Source organism: Xylocopa sonorina, chromosome 15 (assembly GCF_050948175.1).
Source record: "Xylocopa sonorina isolate GNS202 chromosome 15, iyXylSono1_principal, whole genome shotgun sequence".
Taxonomy (NCBI): domain Eukaryota; kingdom Metazoa; phylum Arthropoda; class Insecta; order Hymenoptera; family Apidae; genus Xylocopa; species Xylocopa sonorina.
In genome coordinates, this window is record NC_135207.1 from 5,637,585 (window position 1) to 5,658,349 (window position 20,765).

Genomic DNA, 20,765 nt, shown 5'->3' on the forward strand with positions numbered 1-20,765 from the left:
TTACGTGCCGCCGCGTTGATTCCACTTTTTGATTTCAGGAATGAGACCCGCGCGTATGTACAACTCGAAAAGTCCCCGTCATATTTGCAACGCGTTTTTTAACCCGCCGAGCAGGAACAAAATTCGCGGCCAGAAGAAGTTTCACGGGGCAAATGGCACGAAATTCCAACTGGTTTCTTGCGTCCAGCGTTCTGCTTCCGCCGCCATTAATTCTTTTTTGTCGCTGGCTGTAGCCGTTGCATCCCGCGTTACACCGCGGTCACTTTTTGCCAGGGCACAATGGCCCACGGAGAATATCGTCCGATAATCTCGCATGCACGTGGTTCCACGCGTGTTCGGCTCGTTCGGTTTTCAATGGGCCCCGTGGCTCCAGCGTTCTCCCGATCGCGTCGCCGCGGAACGACCGCAGGCGTGTACTCGTCCCGGGTCCGGTAATTGTCGTCGAGGAGGAGAGTCTCGAAGTTGCGTCTTGTAAAAAGTACACGCGAACACCGCAAAAACTGCACCGTACGAATCCGCCTCGATCCTCTCCGTATTAAGCGGCGAACAATGTCTCTCCCTCTAATTAACCATCTCGTTGCTACCTGATACTCGTCGGTTCGATCTAGAAAGTTCATTTAAAGTTCCTTAAGCTGGTGTTGTTAAGTCGAGACGAAGCTCCGAGTATCTGTACAAATATGATTTCAACTTTTTGGCGTCTTTTCGCAAATCGACGTTGGGCTGCTATATCATTCACGGATACTATCGAGAATCTAATTTATGCTCGCTCCTCCCGAGGCACTCTGCGCGAACAATAGGCAAAGATAAGCGATGATTGATTATCTTCATCCTTTCGTTTCCAAATGACTCATCAAAGCGTCTGTTCCCAAACTTTGTATTCACGAAGTCGCTGACATATTTACTCTGCGCATCGCAGCAGAAACGTTAAGCAAGAGAAGTAAGAAAAGGGAACCTTCCAGCCAAGCCAATATACGAGAAACAACCGGCGAAGATGCCTGGGTGGGATGTCGACGATCCGAGTTCGATTATTTTTCTTTCTTTCTGTAACACGAATTGGTCGGGTTTTGCATATCTATTAGACCTGGATCTCGACCTGAACTTTGCTCCGGCAAAAAATATATCGACCGCGGACGGCGAAAAATTAATTAGAAGCGCGATCTTTCATCAACGGCAGAGGGAAGCGCTGGACCCGTTCCCAGCGGCGAGCGACGATCGACCCTACGAATTCCTAGGGCACGTATCTCGCCTACGTGGACCGTGGCGGTCCCTGGCCGCATTAGGGATACGGTGGTTAAACCGGCGAAAATTGGCCGGGCCTCGTCGCGATCATTATGCTCTGTCTTACAACATTCATAATTCGTAAATAACAGCGTTGGGGAGAGAGAAGGGCTCTGTGGGGGCGCCGCTGCTCCGCGGGCGTTTAGCATATTTTATATAGGCGAGGAGGCGAGCCGGGGTAAAAAGAAACTTAAATAGACCAGCGAGCCTGGAAGACAGCTGTAAGCGTTCGAGTTTCGATCGGAACTCCGTCTCGGGCCTCCGCCTTTCTTTTTTTCTCCTTCTCTTTTACCCCGTCCACTCCCTTAATAGTTTCACCCCTCGCGCCAAATGATAGATAATGAAACTTACCGGCGATATCCCTAAATAAAAACGGCGAGCCGAATCCCTCTGCGCGCAAATTGCGCGCAATCTTTCGGTAAATTATTATTCAAAATATACTGCGGTTTAATCGATCGTTTAACTTTCGTATTATACAAGGTTTAATAACGACTTTACCATGGTGATTATTTTAATGACGACGTAGTTATTAACGGTGCACGCAACAATGTTTCATGCCGGGCTGCGTCGAGCGTGAAGGGTTAATTCGCGGGCGGTGGACGAGCGGCCGTGATGCCGTTCCGGTGATTGGCAGGACGCGAGCATTGCATTGGAAATTCAAATTAAAATTGTGATACTGTCCGGGAGAAAAAAATCGAGGCGAACCGGAGGAGCTGTAGCCAATTTTTGGGGCCAATTTCGCGGCGGTCCGACTTGCCCCTGCACCCTGCGCCGCCGCCATCTTCCATTTTTCTGCCTCGGATCCTGTAGAAAATAATGGGCCACGCCGTCGGCGGCCATATGGTCGCGTGGTAGAACGAACCGGCCTTTGGGCCAGAACAGGGGGCCGAATAGCGAAAATTCACGGCTACTTTGACCTACACCGACGCTTCTGCTTTCTTCCGGATGATAGATCGCCGCGCGATCTGCTCCTTTCAGCCTTGCCACTTCTAGAAAAAGCGGAGAAACCCGCTGGATGTCTGGCGGACCGCTCCGAGCTTCTTAGCCAGTCCGTTTCTCGGACGGACGTGGAAACTTGAGACGCGGAGACAAACGCTCTGGTCAATTAGTCTTCGATTTGTCGGCTCATTAATTCGTATCTCCCGCCGGGACGTTTCGGATAAGGGAATCGAATGGATTAATTAGAAAGATCAAGGTTTCTCGTTTCGCGCCTCGCAAATCGAGCGAACAACCGAATCGCGGGGCCTGTAATTAATAGTGGACACGGTTTCGATACGATTATCTCGTATATCACGACACACGGCGAGAGCCTAGCGAACCGGTCGAATAACGCGTATGCGCGTTATCTTGCCCGGAATACGCTAACAATCGTGGAATTTTAGCTCCAGCCGGCCCCCTCGGAGCTCGAGCATGATCGATTAGGTTGGGGAGAGGGAATCGATGCTCCGAAACTATTATAGCGAATGATGGATAGATTCCTGTTCGAATGCCCCGACAAAATGTTTCTTGAGCGAGAGAAGAAGAGCCTGAGAATGTTGGCTGACTCGAATTCATGAGGAGCAAAATAACCACTGCCTGATAATTGATATCTTCGCACATCCGTTCGAGTCTTCCCCAAAAATAGCCCGCTCGTATCGAAGACAATAGTATACTCATATTATAAGAAAAGATGAAAATCCGTGATGGTACTCGAAGCCACGCGGCACTAATTCGAAACGAATCGAACAACCATCTGCCACGATTTTCCAATAATTTCCATCCCCATCAAACACACGGTCCAAAGGTACTCGAGAACCAGAAGGAACGCTTAATTTCCGCTTGAAAGCCGGTCGAATCCATCGCTGGATCGGTACCAGGATACACCAGTCTCAGTTCGTCTCCACCTCCGCAACATTTTCGGCAGACGCGGCCGCGCCTACTAGCCGTATTTTCTCCTCGAGATAAGTCTGGCCCGCGTGCCATATGTCGGCGATCACGAAGACCATTTTCCGATTTCTGGGGCGCGCGCCACAGATGGCCACGCGTCCTCCAGAGCGAACCTGGAAATCCTCCGCCACGCATCGCGCAGCTGAACCGCCCTCAAGAAACGAACCCACCCTTCCAACCGATAAGAGAATTTATCGCGACTTCTCGACCTCGCTCGCCATCCAGGAAGAGGGTTGAACGCTTCGTCGAAGTGGCGGCGCGCGACAATTTTTTGGTACCCCGAGAGCGGCGATTATGGGCCATTAAAAGCGGCCACAATGGAGAGAGACGTGAAATTTTCGACGGTCGCCCGACGATAGACGGCCTCAGCTCTCGGTTTCTCGGAGGAATCCTTTTTTTTATTGCAAGTGTTTACGAGGGGAGAGGGAAGTTTAGGGCCCGGCAGGCGCTAAGTCGGCGAGATACAGAAAAGAAAACAAGCGGCTCCTCTTCCCGCGATGATTTTTGGGTTCCCCTTCGAACGGCATTTACACCGTCGGCAAACAATGCCGCATTGTTACACTGGTCCGTGTGTTTCGTGAAATTAGACCTGTCGGACGCGGCGGAGCTTTCCATCGAGAATCGACGGTACCTAGTGTACCCGAGGAATTAGACTCGCGTACGAACAATAGACTCTCGGATCGCCGTCGTGGTTCGTTTCTACGTCTGGCGCTGTGAAAACTGCTGTACCTGCGAGGATACAATAATCAATTTGCTTTGTTAGCGTCGAAACCTGGCGGTTTTTATCCTTGAACGCGGCTCCGCGAGCGGCTGGCAGGAACTTTTTACGAATCCGTAAATTGCACGGTGTGGAAACAAGTTCGAGCAACCAGCCGAACGTTTATTATAAATCATAAAGATAATTACGTTAAGAGTCGCCCTGCCAGCTCATTAGGTCGCAAAGTATCTTGTCGCGTCGTTTCTTTTATCGCCCATCCCTCTGTCGAGGGAGAGCCTCAAGGCTATCTAGTCGAGACAGAGGGGGAGGCCCGGATAGAAAACAATTTGGACGGTGGATCCGAGTCGGTTGCCTTAATTAGTTCCACCGAAGATTACCAATCAGCAATTTCGGAATCACTGCGTCCCATGAACCCCTATTCGGGGGTTGTTTCTTCGTCTGTTCGCCTTATTCTGCTCTCCAAAGACCGTACAAATATTCAATTAAAGCTGCCCCTAACTTCTCAACGCGCAACAAATCGCCACGATCGTTCTAATGGCATAATAAAATAATGAACGCCCCATCGAGTGTAAAACGCGTTCGAGAAGAAAGTACCACGGGGCACGTCTGAGGAAAACCGACGTAACAAGCGTGAAGGACGGCCTCCAGCCCAGATACGAGGGCTGACGGTTCACACAATCGAGGATGCATGCGAGTCGAAAAGATTTTTTTTCACCCCTTAAACCGATCCGGCAGCCACGAGGCCCGAAAGAAACTGTTAAATCTATTACACGTTCGAAGCTCGATCGTGATCACGGTCCCGAGGAAAAAGGTCTGCGATGAAAAGGAAGAAAGGCCAGTCCGGGCAGATAAAAGTGGCGGAGGGATAGAGCGGCGGAGGCAGAGGGCCGAGAATGGGATAGAGAAGGTTTTGTAGGCTCGGTGGGCCAGGTTGCAGGTAGGCAGTAGACCCTCAAATCGGTCAAAAAATGAGGGGGCACGCAATATACTTTGGGAGCGGCGCGTAACGTCCCCTTGCGCTCACGAACCCGTTTACGGTGTCCTCCCCGTTCTACGGTCCAGTTGGCCGGCCGGCAAGAAAAGGATTCGTGGATGGAAATCGCGATTGCGTCTACTCTCTGCCCGATTCTAACGATCTCGTACCGTGATTACCTCTGGTCCCGTTTTTGCCCGCGATTCCGAAGCGCATCTCGAGCAATCGGAAGAAAATCGATAGAACGTCAGAACGGACAGTCCAGGAAGTGGTACTTTAGATAACGCTAATCCTAGCTGAACTCGAGAAAGCTTCGGAACACATTTTAACGAGTGGTCTTCGTCTACGATCTTAATTAAATCAGCCGTACAACGTTCGAGGCTTCGTGAAAAATGTGTGAAACGACCAGCCGCTTTATCTGTACGGTTTCCCGGGAATTTAACGGTTTTATCGGTGCATCTAGGTTCCTTCGAAGCCACGAATGGCAAGTGGATCGCAGTTCGTTACGATTCACCGAGTGAAATCGCCGGCTCGTTTCACTTTGTACGCGGTGCATCGTGAAACTCGCCACGTCCAACGTAATAATAGATACAGGGTCAAGCAAAAGCGGCCGCGGCAGAAACTATGAACACGAGGAGGAATAATAAAGTGGAAGGGAAGACTTCGTGGAATCCCTTATCTCGAGGACGTTCATCTTCCCTTAGGAGAAGCGGCGGAGTAGCGAAACAAAGACGCTTAATACCGTCCGGACACGTTATCGGAATATTAATAACCGTCCTCTCCGCGTTTCTGCTCGTTCCCCAATAGCTGTCCAACCGCGCCGGGTGACGATCGATCGTGGAACGAGAAAAATCGGCGCGCAGCTTCGAATGTAAGGGGACACTTCCTGATGAGCGCCGGTGATAATTCTTCCCGACATCGTCGCTTCGAGGAGGCGTCCTCTCGGCCCTCGAGGACGTCTTCGAATTTCAAACTTCTCCTCGCCACTTCTATCCACCCTGTCTCCCCATATCCTCGAACGAATTGTAAGCGTCGAATAGACACAGCTTCTCCCGGATTTTCAGGCGCCAGGCCGTTTCGATAATTTGGAAGAAATTCTCTGGGACTGGGCGCAAGTTTGCTCTTCATTCTTCGGATTCTGAGAATCCCTGAGATGCTTCGCATACATCCGCGATACCTTGTCCCGATATTTAAATTTACAATGTCTTCTTGATTGACGCAAGCCCCCGAGATGGGTCCGCTCCCTATCCGCGAGGGGAGGGCGATGTTCGACAACGAAGAACTTAAGCCCATCTTTCTTGGTCGCCTCGAGCGATCGTGTCGAAATTCACGGATCCGTGGCACGATTTGTTGCCAGCAATGAAAAGGTGAATTCATGCACTTTGTGCGGTTGTTCGAGACTGGCTCCATAGAATTTCCTGACGTCGTAGGAGACTGCCGCCGCGTGTTGCCTGCATTTTTAACGAATTTCATCATCTAATTTATGCGTGCAAAGAAAAAAGAAACGGTGTAAGCAAGGAAATTTAGCGAAAGGATATGAGCAAACGAATGGAGAATAACGATACATTTCTCGAGTGTAAAAATATTGTAAATATACTTTCTCAGAGTACATACGTAACAAATGGGTCGACAGTGTGCGGGTCTTAAAAGAGAAGTTCCGCCTTGCGCGGCCTTACGTTTCTAATGTTGATTTTTTTACTTAACACACGGCTGCTTACCCGGCTACCGTGGACCTCCGCTTCCTCGTGGGGAATTTTATCCAGCTGCACGTGTGTCAACATTCCGTGTGTATATCCCATTCTACGAACAATAAATTATTTATAAATAGGAGCAGGAGAAACGTATTAACCGAGAAGGTGAAATTTTCGAAGGCATACACGCTGTATCTGTTTGCACTCGTACCTTTGTCACGCTACAGCAGGAAGCATCTTCTTACCCTCCGAAATGGTTTTCTCGACGCAGAGTTTAGATCTCGAACGTGCACGCTTTGTTTCCCACAGGCTGAAAGTTTGTCAGTAGGAGAGCAACGGTTGTTTGTCTCTCGTCAGGCAACTAAAAAAACCCCTATCCCATTTTCTCTCTACGCGCGCGTCTGAAGCGCAAACTGAAAAAAAGACCCAGCTCCAACCCGTTATTTTAAGACGATTACGCGCAGCGACGATAATTACGCGTCACAAGAAAGTGTTCCCCAGTGTTTCGTTACGGTGGAGGCGACACACTTTTTCCTAAACCATCGTCCTCCTCGAGACCGTCGCGTTAGAGCCGTCCTCTTCGTCGCGAGCACTCTCGAACGCCCTTCAGCCTCGTCTCTTAAGAGTGTGCAGGCTGCAAGTCATTTAGCCGAGCATCCACTGTGATCTGTCAGCCGACCGTGCGACGCGATAATGCGCAGTGACGTCTGCTGAATTCATTGTGTACGGCGACGTATGGTTAGTCTCATAGTCGGACCGTCAGCTCCTGTTTCTTCCGCGCCGGAGACTTCGATGCGCGCATAGACGTGATGCGCGGAGACTTCGATGCGCGCATAGGCACTGCGGTAGGCCTCGCTCGAGAAGTCGCGCAACGAGTTCGAACACTGCTTCAGTTTTGAAGGAGGCTAGACTCTCTTCTGGTAATTCGATCGCAAGTTCCGCTCGTTCTTTCGCAACACGCACCGCGTTCTTCATCTATCGACCGGCCATGAATTTTCATTCGAAACTCCGACCATTAAATTGCGTTTTCATTGGAGCAAAAATAATCTATGCGACGATTAGTGTCTGTTACTCGTTTCGCTACAGCGGAACCTCGATAATTCTGTTATTTCGTAAAATTTTTCGTGCGTTTTTGGCGGTGAAATTTGGAGAATCGTTGCTCGAGACAGATTACTCGTTCAAATGCGCTCTCGCAACTTTCTCTGAAAACACAAGGTTCCTCCGCAGCGAACCTGTTTCGGGAAGGTGGTTATTAAGTATGCATGTAATACATATTACACGGTTTGCGTAACCGATTTTAAGTACGGTGTACCTCGAACAGCTTGAAATTTTCGTGTGCTCCTTAGTTTTATTAATCAATAACAATCCCCTATAAAAGGAGTGCACATTGTCAACAACTTAGCTATTACAATTAACATTTAATTCGCAAACAACGTTCTACCATCTCGGTGCACTCTCACGCAAATCACAATTCCCATGCAAACTCTATTATACAGGTACAACTACGAAACGCATTCACCGCAGTGTTCAGCATCATACTTAATTGAAATTACCCAAGGTCGACGAATAGATAGTCCGTAAATGACTGAGCAAATACGAGCGACAAAGTGAGCGCTCGTTAAGATGAAATTCGGCTAGTAGTCGAAAACGGGTAGGAGATCTCACGCGGTGAACGGTGATGGCTGCTTGTTGGCCTCGTTGTTATTCGTCGTGTTCGCCTGCTCCACGGGCTTGTCTTTGGACCGATCTGTCGCCTCGACAGCCCCCGTCTCCTCCTTCCTTTCCGGGTCGACGTAATAAACGTACCTCGCCGCGTAGCAGAGCAACAGCATCTCGATTAGCATCAGGGCATTGTAGATAACTGAAATCGGGCCGAAGAAAGTAACAGCGCTTGTCCCTTTATCTGGTCGCGCGCGTATGGAAATGTTATGGGAGCCCCGTGTTCTCCCGTGGTGCTCGCCCCGCAGACGCGTTCACGGCCGAGCCGCGACGTTCCTCGTCCTCGTGGACATTTGAATTCATATTCGAAAGTCCGGGTTCTCGGAACTCGAGCGTCGGGCCACGAGTAAGAAAGAGGAAGAATGAGAGAGAGAGAGAGAGAGAGAGAGAGAGAGAGATACGCTCGCTTCCCGACGCGGATCACGCGAAATCTCGCCGCGCTATTCCTCGATCGTCTCGGCAAAAAGATCGCGCAGAAGGAATTCAAAGGACCAGGCTCGCGTGCTCGCCGGGAATTGCGAAACGGTGATTACCTGCGGCATAGATTTGCGGTGTAATTGGCGGATTGCATGGAAACAGGCCCGTCTGCGACAGACTCTTGACAATGAACGCCTGCAGCTTCGAGAATAGCAGCATCATTTGGGCTACCGTGGTCTTGCGGTGGAGCTTCGCCTCTGTGGAACGAACGTCAGGTCAGAAGCGCGTACACCCATTAACGGTATGGGGGCTGTGTACAATGGGTCTTTCCGGGACCTTGGAAATTGCTTCCTGTCGCGCGTTACTTGTGTGGTCCTTCGCGGGGCAATTGTTAACTTGGTAAGGTGGGAACGGTTTTGTTCCTCCTCTCGCTCCGCGCTCGGGCTAATGTCTTTCTTACGACGGACGAAAAATCTGACGGGCAGAATGAAAGTTTCTCGCGGCGGAAACGCGATATTAAGGGCCGGGATTCTGTGAAATCGCAGAAAATTGTTTTATAATGCCCAGCGGAGAGCAGATAGCAGGAACAGATTACGGTTCGGGATCCTTCCTCTCAATTAAGCATCAGCGATTTTTACCTGGAACGATTTCCTGCACACTCTTCATGGTAACGGTTAACCCGTATATTCCCAGAAGTATGCTAATCACCAAGAACGGTTGGAAACAAATCCCGTATCGCGTTATCAGATTCGGCTCCTCGATCCATATGAAGAGGAAGGTGCAATAACTCAGCCCCTGGAACAACCAGACATAATCTCGTTAATATTCGCGCACTAAGTTTTTCGAAATGCTTACCTAACTGTTGTTGCTACTATTGCAAAAAAAGGTGCAAATCTTTGCGAATAACTGAGATAGTAATAATTATCGAGCAGAGAAAAACTTTTCTACACAGGAAGACCAGTTAAAATGGATAACCCAAAAAGTGATGGTAAAAAAGAGGAAACCTGAACGATAGGGAGCTGCAGAACTATCAGTCGTAGCCAGGACAAATTGGCGTTGGTCATTTGAAGACTCGGGAAGGGCAGACAGGGCCAGCAGCAACAGGGACCGACTCTCAGCATTAATGGCGCCGTATCCGTGACCTTTTGCCCAATGTAGACCATCAAAAGATACAGCCGGTACAGGGCTATCGTTAGAAAGATTTGAGTCACAGCCTCCGACAGTAACTGGGTCCTAGAAGTAATCGAAAGATCGTCGACATTGACTCGAATACGAAACAGCTTGGATGTAGTATTTCTGTTCTATAATCTATCGTTTTGTATGCACAAGTGCGCAACGTCGTTCGCTCCGCAACGGGATAACGTGTTCGAATTGAAAATTCAGTTCTTCGCTAACGAAATGAAAAATTCGTCCGAGACGCGTTCGAAATATCAATGGACGTGGTCAGCGATGGAATTTCCGTGTCGCTGTCGTAGCCTCGTTTGGTTTATCGGGAGGACCGATCGAATTTTCAACATAGGCTGCGCAGGTGTGACACGGTCAGAGGGCTCAAGGATTATCTTGGAAAATCAAGATCATTAGCCGCGGAGACTTCGTCTCCTCTGTTTCGTCCTCGTTAGAAACTCTCTCAGGGTGTTCTTTTGTTTTTCGCAAACCGTTACGCTCGATCGTGTTTTCAGTTTTTTTTTCTCGGGACTTCTAAGTGGATTTTCTAGTTTATTTCACCGGATGGTCGTTCGAAGCATGTCAAAAATTGGCAACACGTTTTCTTTATTGCAGTACTGTAAATACGGAAAGAATAAAGGAATGGTCAACCATTTTACCTTGGCATTACAATTGCTATTAAACTGCAGACGCTCGCTACAGGATACATCAAAAGGATCATGATGCTGTTAGTCTTGTATGACCTAGCTTCCTTTTGGCAAAAAATGTTGTGGCAAGCATCTACGGCGAAATAAAGTGTCACGGTGGAGAGTAAGGCACCAGTACTCAGTAAGCCTATCCCAAACGAGCCCATACCTGTAAAATATATGACATAACACTCATAAATATTAACGTCACGTAAGCATAACTGTTCGTTGGATGGAAAACATTGTACAGGAAGATAAGAAATTGCAAATATATGCGCATGTTTATTTACTATCTTTCGATTAACAGGCACTATTTATATACGGTACTAATTTATGCCATCTCGTTTCATGCAATCAGAAGATGTATGTATGTTACCTATACCCTTTATTAAATTCACTATTATAGCGTGATCATAATTAATCTGACACTTTTTCATTTGTACAAGGTCTCAGTGAAAGTGTGATCACGCTGTGTACCTGGAAATTGGGTCAAAAAGTCATCGTCTACGTCAACAAATGCGTGCTTTTTAAAAACGCAACCCTTATTGCACCTCGATAGCAAAACATTTGTATTGATGATCTAGTTGGATAATGTTACCAGTCAAGATACGATTGATAATCATTTCAAAAATACGATCATTAAATTCCATTCTTATCCTCTTAATGTCTGCCAAACTTGATTCTACCAAACTTATGCTTTCAAAAGCTACAAGCTTCGAATTTAAAATAAAATTCATTACCACAATGTATTATAGCAATAAATTGGATATTTTCTAAATTATTGCCGATTCGCACGCTAGACGTAGTACAACATGCATGTTTGCGAGAATCGAAGATAGCTGTCGTTAGACTCATACAAGAACACAGGTGAGTGACCTGAGAGTTAAATAAAGATTAGAGCGATATGTTAAATAGGACTGCGAGTTTGTTTGATCTGATAGTGCAATTCTATCGCAAACTTCACATAAATAGACACGTGATGTCAAAAAACGTAAAATAAAATTGACATTGTAACGAAGGTCGCCATTAATTGATATCTCACGCTCTTGCTGGGAATACTATATAGGTCGTTCATATATGTATGCATGGTTTTTGTTCTAAAAGACTTCTTGCGTCACAGAGATTGAGAAACAGACAACTAGAGGAACGCCGCGTAATAAACTACAGAGTGTGTCGTTTTTATCTGACTTCTTTATGCATCGTGGAATGTAAATTCCTAGTCAGAAATTTTTTCTATTGACGTTAAAAATAATTCCATTATATGAATGGGACCTAAGAAGGCTGAAAACATTCGAAACGCGGCGTCAATGTTTAATGTATTATTATATAGTGGTCATATCGTTTCTATCGCTTAGATATACAACTGTGTCGCGAAAGAGGATTGCCTTGTCCAACTTTATGCGAGATAAAAATTTTATCAAATTGTTAACGTCAGAATGTTAGAATTTCACATTCACGAATGGCGTGTTTCGCCCCCTTACAATTATAATTCGCGCAACTAAAAATGTAAAAACAGGATTCTAATGCAGCGTTCCAAATCGGTGCGTGACTTAATTATATCAATTATCCTTTTTTGTGTTTCCTTACGTTGTGCCCAGTAACGATACGTTTTTACGCCGGGTGAAAGCCTTTGCTATCGCGTTCGGACGGGTCCTTAAATGTAAACTACAGGACACGGTCCCGATTGGGCTAATACGGTAACTTACAAGACTACCAGAAATCTCTGCTTAACGTCAAACTTTCGGCCTGGTCTTTAAACAAAGTCTAACAAATTTCACCGGATGTACTTGTTATTTAAGTCCCGTTACGTAATCTGCGATTGCCTCTGGTGAAGAATTTCGTGTAATTCTTTTCCTCGTGAAAATATTTGGACGTGTGTGATTGTTAGTCTTGAACCAACGCGAATATTCATTTTCTAGGAAGTCCGACGCGTTTCGTGTATATGTACTGAACGCAACACATGTTACGATCCACGACCGAGACTTTCACCACCGTATTCGCTCCTTCCCGTGCTTACACGCGATCAAGCGAAACATTTCAATTTAATTGTCAAAAATATCATTTAACAGAATGTTACCTAACTAATACTAAAGTAATTTTTCATTAACGTAAATCTGTGCATCATTTCATTGACATGAAGCGACAAATATAATAATCTCAACTATCATGCATACATCATAAATCATAGAATTCCAGGGGAACATTACTACGTTAATGAATATTGTGTAAGAATGGATATCGAAAATAAGTATGATTATTGATCATGAAACACGCGCATATGGCACCAAAATATTTCGTAGCTCGCTTTCTAACGCTGGTGACAGTAATACGCATTCGTACGTAACAATAATTGCGAAACCCTCCTCTTCAGAAACCTGTTCACCATTTCTTTTTTATTCCACGTGAAAAGCACGTACAGATATATGTACAGAAAACAACTAGGCTGGCATGAATTTAATTTCCAAATTAAACTTTGGTATTATGCGCTAGGAAAATTATTACCGTCAATGTTAACAGTGTGAACGCAATATCGAAAGCAATAGCGGGAATTCGGATCATCAATCGATAGCTGTTTGCGATCGAGGTGTAAACAAACTCGGTCGAAGTGTAACGAAGGAACGCACGTGTAATTAATTAAACGAGAAGGAACATTACATAAAGGGAAAACTTACTTTCTATGTGTTCTATAGCGGAGGGTGCGTAATTGTTGTCGCAGCTCAGATTCCTGACGGAATTTCCAAAATCCTCGAGTTCGATCTCCATCTTGTAAACGATGAAGGGCCGTCTGCGCCGCGACTTTGAAACACTTGATTTCCTTTTTTATCTCCGATCGAGTCCTATCCGCAAGACCCACCAGCAGGAGAAACGAACTCGCGGTCTTGGACGTTTTAAAAACGACAAGCCAGGCGAAGCCACTCTAGCCGGCGAACAGTGAGAGTGAGTACCCCACTTTTACCGCTATTGAATCGCGTTTATTGCAACGAACCGTTTATAAGGTCAATATTGCCGCGATTACGTTTGATTGATACATGTATTCATTTTTCCGTAACAGTAATAAGAAAGCCACCTTGACAAAATAATTATTTTTCTTATCTTTTTTCATTATGGGTAAGAATAGCAGAGGAGTATAAATATAGACTAAACAATTCGCGAGAAATTTATCCGGATCGTATCAGTTTTTTTTCATGAAAGTGAAAGGATAAAAATAAAAAGTCTTTTGCAAGAGGAAGAGACGTGAACTCTAGAGAGTTTTAAGAAAGATCTGTAATAGATCTTTTCCATTCTTTTAGTTCTATCACTAAATACAACGTAAGAGGCAAGACTTATAATTTTTCATCTGGTTTTTATGCATAATTTGTGTTAAATAAATCTTTGCAAACATCGCTCCTTATTTACTACTTTCTCTATAGTTATTGGTAACTTTAGTCGCTTTTATCGAAATTCATATTTGAAAAATTACCAACAGATCGATAGCACCATCTCTGTGGAAAACGCTCAAACTGATTTATCGATAGTTTGCTTAACTGTCGTTCGATTTGCACTTTCTACCAATACAACGTCACCAGTAATGCAATAATAATTTTATTATTGATGGTTCGTTTCGATAAATTTTAATTCAATATATACGGATAACAAAGTTAGAGAATGTGAACTAATTTCTTCTCTCTTTTATTTCTATTATATAGTATCGCATCTCAACCGTTTGTATAAAACGTCTCGATACTTTCGACCAATCACGTTCAAGCACTTATTCGTAAAATTCAAATTTCGCGCAGTATGCGTAGTGCGAACCGCTATGGCGACAACGTCGGGCCTCTCGGGTTCCTCATTTTAAATTTTCACTTTTAAGTGAATAAAACGCGCGCGTACGGTTAAAATGTGACAGAAAAGTGAAAATACAATCTGTTTGGACATCTTCAGCGTGTTTGTGATGCAAATCTGGCACAAATTTCGGAGTAATGTAAGTTGAAATATTTCTCGTTCTTGATTCACGAATTTTACTATGGAGAACAAAGAGACAAAGAGATTTGTTAAAATTAAACTATCTCAATGCGTAAAATGCTACAGTATTTGCAATAAGAGTAATTTTTATTCGATGTCTATTTATTCAATGCCACAATCGCCGTCATAATCGCAAAATACAAGCTCGGTATATATATACGCGTATACATACAGCAATATACATACGTGTATACAGCTTTCGTGGTTTATATTTTTCGGTTAACGTCGATAAATTAGTTTTCTACTTATTTTACTACTAATTTAAATTTGACTACAATTCTTAGGAAAGATTTAAGATGATTTCGGGTGAAAGAATTAAACGTGTTTTCTAAAAATTATTGTTAAAAAATACATTTGTAGTTTATTTGCAAAATGAGGTATCGTACATTAGTTAAAGATCTTAAATATGTAGCACAGTAGAACTTAGTAACTGTTAGAGAAGTGTTTTATGACTCTTTGGTCAGTAAATGCAAAAATGAACTTTCTAAAAACCAATGTTTTGCCATTTAATTAATTATTATCATTAACCGTTGCGTTCTGCTGTAAATTATAAATTTAAAAGAAACCATTTTACTTAGTCATTAAAATACCCTGTAATTAAGTCTCAAGAAGTCCATATTTTATTTACAAATTACAAAGCAAGTCAGATATCACATACGCATATTTATATTGAGTATTAACAAATCATTCGTATAGAAATCTTTTGCTTTGAAAACCATTTTAACATCCTCTTAACTGTCAATAATTTTCTTCCACCACATCTTTTTTCATTCGTTTCGATTTATAAAATCTGAGAAATTTATTTTAACAAATTGGTCATTTTCTAAGGGCATATATCTTGCTCATCAATTTGATAAACTCAATACACTCCTCCCTGATTCATTAGAAGGGAAAAGACGTATGTTCAAAAAAGAAATATCGAATGTGATACAAAAGGATAAACTTCTGTACAAAAATCTTGGAGTCAGAAAGTACCATCTTTAACCACTTGAGTTTCCATTTCTTTACATATTACTCTATCATACTGTCTATGAATTTACTGCATTAAGGAGATATTCACTTGATTATTAGTGCTCCAAATGAATGCTTCCTTAATTTACATAAATATGTAACTTTCTGCTTGAATGTTACATTATCACAGAAAATGTACTGTACAGTATTGTATAATACACGTTTTGTAACCGTTACAATTGGTCGCCGTTATTCCTTTTACACTACAGTTGTCTGTTTAAATTACAGAGAACGTAATTTTATTGTCATTGACTAGGCATTAATTGTTAGTAATCCACGTCTTGTGTTAATGCTAAAATTTTTATACTTGTGTAATACATTTAGGTTGGATCAGGAGACTCGGTTTATTCTGTAATATTAGAAACATATATCTAATAACCAAGTTTCATTGCTCGTGAAATGAATTTCATATGCCTTAAAATGTTCTAAGTAACGATAAATTTTGTTGTAAAAAAAAGACTGTAAGTGTAGTAAGTACCTTAAATGTTATATGCTTCCATACGAAATTGCAAAATATACTAAAATTTTTCGCTCCTTCTTTTATATACACATCTAAATATAAACAAACGAATACTTTAATATATCATTTTCCAGTTCCTAAAAATGAGAAAGCGAATATTTAGTGTATGATAATAGCTAATATTTAAACATTAATAACTCAATATACGAATACTTACGTTCACTTTATTCGTTTGTATCACAGGTACAAACGTCTTCTGTGTTCTCTACACATTCTAATGGGCATTCCATTTTGGTTTCTAATTTTATATCACAAATTGTCGTTTTCGGTGGTGCTCGTTCGTATTTACATATCACTGCATACATATCGCCACCCAAACGAAGCGCTAACCATCGATTTTTAATAACCGCCAATTTTAAACATTCGCAAGTCATTTTAGCATAAAGATTCGTATGAAGCGTCCTGCCCATTCCTTCGAGTACAATAAGATCGACGTTATGTTTTACCATCGCGAGGCATAAATCTATACTCAAACGGCTGTTAAACGTGTAACAAGTTCGTTAAAATATGTTAGGACTCAAAATAATTATTTTGTCATGCATAGTAATTACCTTAAATCAAGACAAGGGCCAGCTTGAGCTGTTTCCATAGCAATTAAACGATTTTCTTTTAATGCCTGCCTGATAACTTTGCATATTTTTGCCGCATCTCGTAATGTTACGATCAATTCCGGATATGTAACATCATTTAACGCTGGCATAGAATTAGCGCACAATATAACCTAAAGCAATTATAATTACAGTTTAATACATTTAGTTGTGACACGTAGTTATAGTTCAAAAACATATATACATGCACGATAACGAACTTTTGTTCCTCGCTGCAATAAATCACGCGCAAACGGTAAAATTCCCAATACTATATCCACTCCGCTATTGTCAACAAAGATAGCAGCACATTTATGTGGTGGTTCAGTTTCTAGTCTCTCTATCCAATCATCCAAGTTATCTTGTAACCAAGGTCTACCTAAGTATAAAAAGAATGTCGCATCTGATTTTGCAGTACTGTTTACTTTGATGTATCAGTTACAAAAGTGAAGATAAAGAACACTGATAGCACGCAGACTTACCTGGAATTTTATCTTGCGCTTCTGCAAAACCAAAATCTGTCGTTTCCATCAAAGTCGCAACAGCTTGCGCACCCCAATCGAACATATTACCACTTAGGACTCCTAGCACAAGAGCTTTTATCTTTTCCGCTCCTTCTAACTTATCGATATTCGCTAGACGATTCTTCAAATGTTTTAAAGCTTCTTCGTTCTCTTTTTTCTTTTGCTGTATATAATGGGAAAATTAATTATAATTTTCTTAGTTATAATTCTCTCTTTCTCTTTCTCTATGTCCTTTAATTTCATAAAGAACTTACATGTAAATAGGGATCAGGAAAATCGAATTCCTTCATACAATGTTCAATAGTATCCAACAATATCCTTACTGTGAGTGTTCCATAAGCACTGCAATATAATATGACAACATAAATTACAACATGATGGTGTATAATATTCCAGTTTTTTTCATAATAGCCAAAGCTTACAATGGTTGAAGATGTAGATAGTGCAATCGGTTAACATATTTCTCCTTCAATTTTGTTGCTCTTTCTTTTGCTGTTGGACTATGTGGCTGGCTGTGAATAGCTCTGGCTACAAATTTATCCACTGATTCTTCAAAACATTGTAACCAATAATCTCTAAAAAATGTCAAAATTAGTTGCATACTCCAAAAACAACAAATTTCTATTGTGAGTTCATAACATACCTAGCTTCTTTATCCTCTGCTAGATCTGTTGTATCAGGATTGTAAGTTGAGGGATCTTTCAAGAGTGGGCAAAATGTAACAGCATTTTCTGCCTGATCAATTTCCAATTGATCCACTTTAATTCCAAGATCTGTAGATATTGAATCTTTAAATCCTGAAGATCCTGCATAATTTTCTAGCCAGCTATGTTCATCAGATTTCTCAGTACTGTACAAAAATGCCCCAATTGCACCAAGATAACCTTCATGGCGAAGAAACAGAGGCTTTACTTTACCCTAAAGTGTAGAAAACATATATTAAAGATGATAAAACTTTCTCTATCATAATCATAGTAATATGGTTGAGAACTTTTTAAGCTAAAACTAACATCAGACCAATATTTGATGGAATATGAAATAGTATGCATTGATAGAGGATGGTTACGTAAAAAATAGCCGCCAAAATAAACTTTATTCATTTTATGCACTGCAGCATATAAACTTGCAATTTGTCCAATATCATTGCTTATAGTAAGCAAAAGGCTTCTTGCAAGATCTGCCTCAGAAAATGTTGGTTGCCCTAAAATATAACAAACAACTTTTTTTATTTTTGCAGATCTATGTGATGTCCACCCACATCTATCAGCCTGCTTCCTCACCTTGATTAGTGTTATAAGTAGCCTTACCAAAGGAAGATGCAATGAGATCTCCAGGTAAGCCCTGAGAGGAATAATCACCTCCATAAATATCTTTAACCAACATATCAACATTACGATGATCTCCTCTTTCTGCAAGTTGGAGCAATTCATCAAAGCCCTAGAAGGGTATTTTTAAAGGTTTTTCTTTAATTGTATATATTTCTGAATTAGTGAGGATTATATCAATATACAGGGTGTTTTGTGCATATAAATACTAGCAACTCCAAAAATCAAAATATGACTACAGTGAGAATAATTTAGTTAGATTTAGTTAAGATTTAGTAGTTTTTAGTTTAGTTAAGATTTGGTTCCCAAAGAAAATGAACTACAAATAGTCACATAAGATACAGATATAGTTAACAAAGCTTAAAGATCATATTTCTGGAACACAAGACCTTAGGCATAACTTTAAAATCACTTCTTTCATTCCTGACCATACATATAAATGAATGAAAATTAACATTCATACCTTTCTCTTTGTGAGTAATGAGCCTAATCCCCAAAATGTCCCTCCTCCCGTAGCTGTACCACCAACTCTTTCAAATACTTCATCAGATTCAACCTAAAAAGATATCAAGTGAAATTATGTTAAAGATAGATATAACCATTTTATGAAAATATTTGATGACAAGAAAATTCTTGAGACTTACTTTAAGAATACTAACACCACTGCCAATGTTTACTAACATATATGGAAAGATATTAGGACCAGCTTTTTGAAATTTATATTCAGGCTTTCCATGTCTTTCGTACTCGAATGCCTCGTATGATATATTTTTTAATAGAAAATTACAACCTTTTATCAGACATGCAATTTCATCCTCCTTATCAACTCTAAAATAGTTTCAATTATTTTCACTCCATAGTTAAAATATTTAAAATTGGTATTGTTCAAATACCATTTAATTGGCATATACAACAAAGCCTAAACATTATTCCTGTATTTTAAAGTGCTTACATTAAACCTAATTTTTCTTGTAGCAAAGAATTATATTTGTATGCTCCTCCACCAGTCACTTTAATGCTTTTACCGTGAAACCTCTCAATATTTACTAAATTCTCTTTCACAAAATCCAAACAATTTTCAATGTATCTCGTTTCAAACTTAACAAAGTGAAGTCTAGTACCTTCATGTACTTTGTATGCACGTTCTCCGCTATTTCCTAAGCCTGCATCCTCGTACAATGCTTTGCGGTAATTAATCGTCGAATAATAAGCTATTTTTGTCAATGATATGCCTGTAATTCGATTAAAACCAAAGCAATCTTTAATTCCATTATTAATAAATCACGACAGGCCTCTCGTACACGTAGACGCACGTAAATATACATTTCACTCAAAAAAGAAATCCGCTAAATATACACGTAACGGTTTGAAAAATGTTTTAGGAAAGGTAACCTTCGAGAGGGCCGAATTTACGGTAGAACAAAATCTTTCGAGAAATAAGTAACAAGATGTGCGTAGCCCGATACGTACCAATATCGATCGCAAATTTTTGTGCATTTTTCAAATTTGCAAACACTTCGACCGCGGTTGGCAATTTTATGGAAGGAGAATGAATTTGCTCATTGTCAGTTTCCACCGTTTCCATTTTACATTAACTTCACCGAGCTAGGCTGTACTTAAAACTGCTTAAAAATGTACGCCGTAGATACTTTCAACCACTGACAGACTGATCTAAGAACTACATCACTTTAAATCGTAATTTTATCGTTATTCAAACAAATCCTTCGTGAACGCTACGTACATACACGTATGCACAATGAAGCCAGTATTCCAGTCCCTAAAACGCGCATAAATTACCATTCTTGTTTACGTGAAACTTATCTCGTTGATTTAAAACTGGTTATTAATATTGGACAGATAGGAGCGCTGCCCGTGTATGAACATGGCGCTAAGAATTGAATTTTAATTAATAACATAGAATAATTAATCATACATAAAGTAAGGGAAACTACATAGGTATAACGTGTCTTTAGGAGGCCGAAATTATAAGGGTCTATATCAAAAACAACAGATTTTTAAAAATACAAACTTTTTCTATATTTTTTCATTTTATTTGATTTTCTAATCAATTCAACATAGTATAAAATCATAGTACAACTACAGTTATTTTTTTTTACCTGTACCATTCTGATTCTCACTTCTTCACTTACATAACATGAAAAAATCAAGACATCTTGTAACAATTAAAATGTATTCGTTAACTTAAATTTTATACAATTATATT

The 20,765-nt window shown here is 41.7% G+C and overlaps 2 protein-coding genes across 4 annotated transcripts; both read right to left on the reverse strand.

The window, feature by feature from the left end:
* Window positions 1-8,173: 8,173 nt before the first annotated feature.
* On the reverse strand, window positions 8,174-13,388 carry LOC143430709 (organic solute transporter subunit alpha). The gene is made up of 6 exons (XM_076907089.1): window positions 13,245-13,388; window positions 10,546-10,741; window positions 9,727-9,955; window positions 9,361-9,517; window positions 8,839-8,979; window positions 8,174-8,447 (listed from the first exon to the last, which is right to left on the reverse strand). The coding sequence occupies exons 1-6, from the start codon at window positions 13,333-13,335 to the stop codon at window positions 8,248-8,250; spliced, it is 1,014 nt and encodes a 337-aa protein (XP_076763204.1). The 5' UTR covers window positions 13,336-13,388; the 3' UTR covers window positions 8,174-8,247.
* Window positions 13,389-15,061: 1,673 nt separating this feature from the next.
* On the reverse strand, window positions 15,062-20,362 carry LOC143430633 (4'-phosphopantetheine phosphatase). 3 transcript variants are annotated; one of them, XR_013102645.1, is made up of 15 exons: window positions 20,012-20,362; window positions 19,494-19,773; window positions 19,186-19,369; window positions 19,005-19,097; window positions 18,497-18,653; window positions 18,227-18,417; window positions 17,860-18,134; window positions 17,639-17,791; window positions 17,471-17,558; window positions 17,175-17,379; window positions 16,914-17,071; window positions 16,657-16,826; window positions 16,263-16,582; window positions 16,088-16,182; window positions 15,062-15,956 (listed from the first exon to the last, which is right to left on the reverse strand). XR_013102645.1 is itself a non-coding variant. In XM_076907007.1 (14 exons), the coding sequence occupies exons 1-13, from the start codon at window positions 20,124-20,126 to the stop codon at window positions 16,270-16,272; spliced, it is 2,382 nt and encodes a 793-aa protein (XP_076763122.1). In that variant the 5' UTR covers window positions 20,127-20,362; the 3' UTR covers window positions 15,062-16,137; window positions 16,263-16,269. The 3 variants fall into 3 exon arrangements, 2 of the variants coding, with proteins under 2 accessions (XP_076763122.1, XP_076763121.1); XM_076907007.1 differs by having other exon boundaries at window positions 15,062-16,137; XM_076907006.1 differs by having other exon boundaries at window positions 15,062-16,182.
* Window positions 20,363-20,765: the final 403 nt, after the last annotated feature.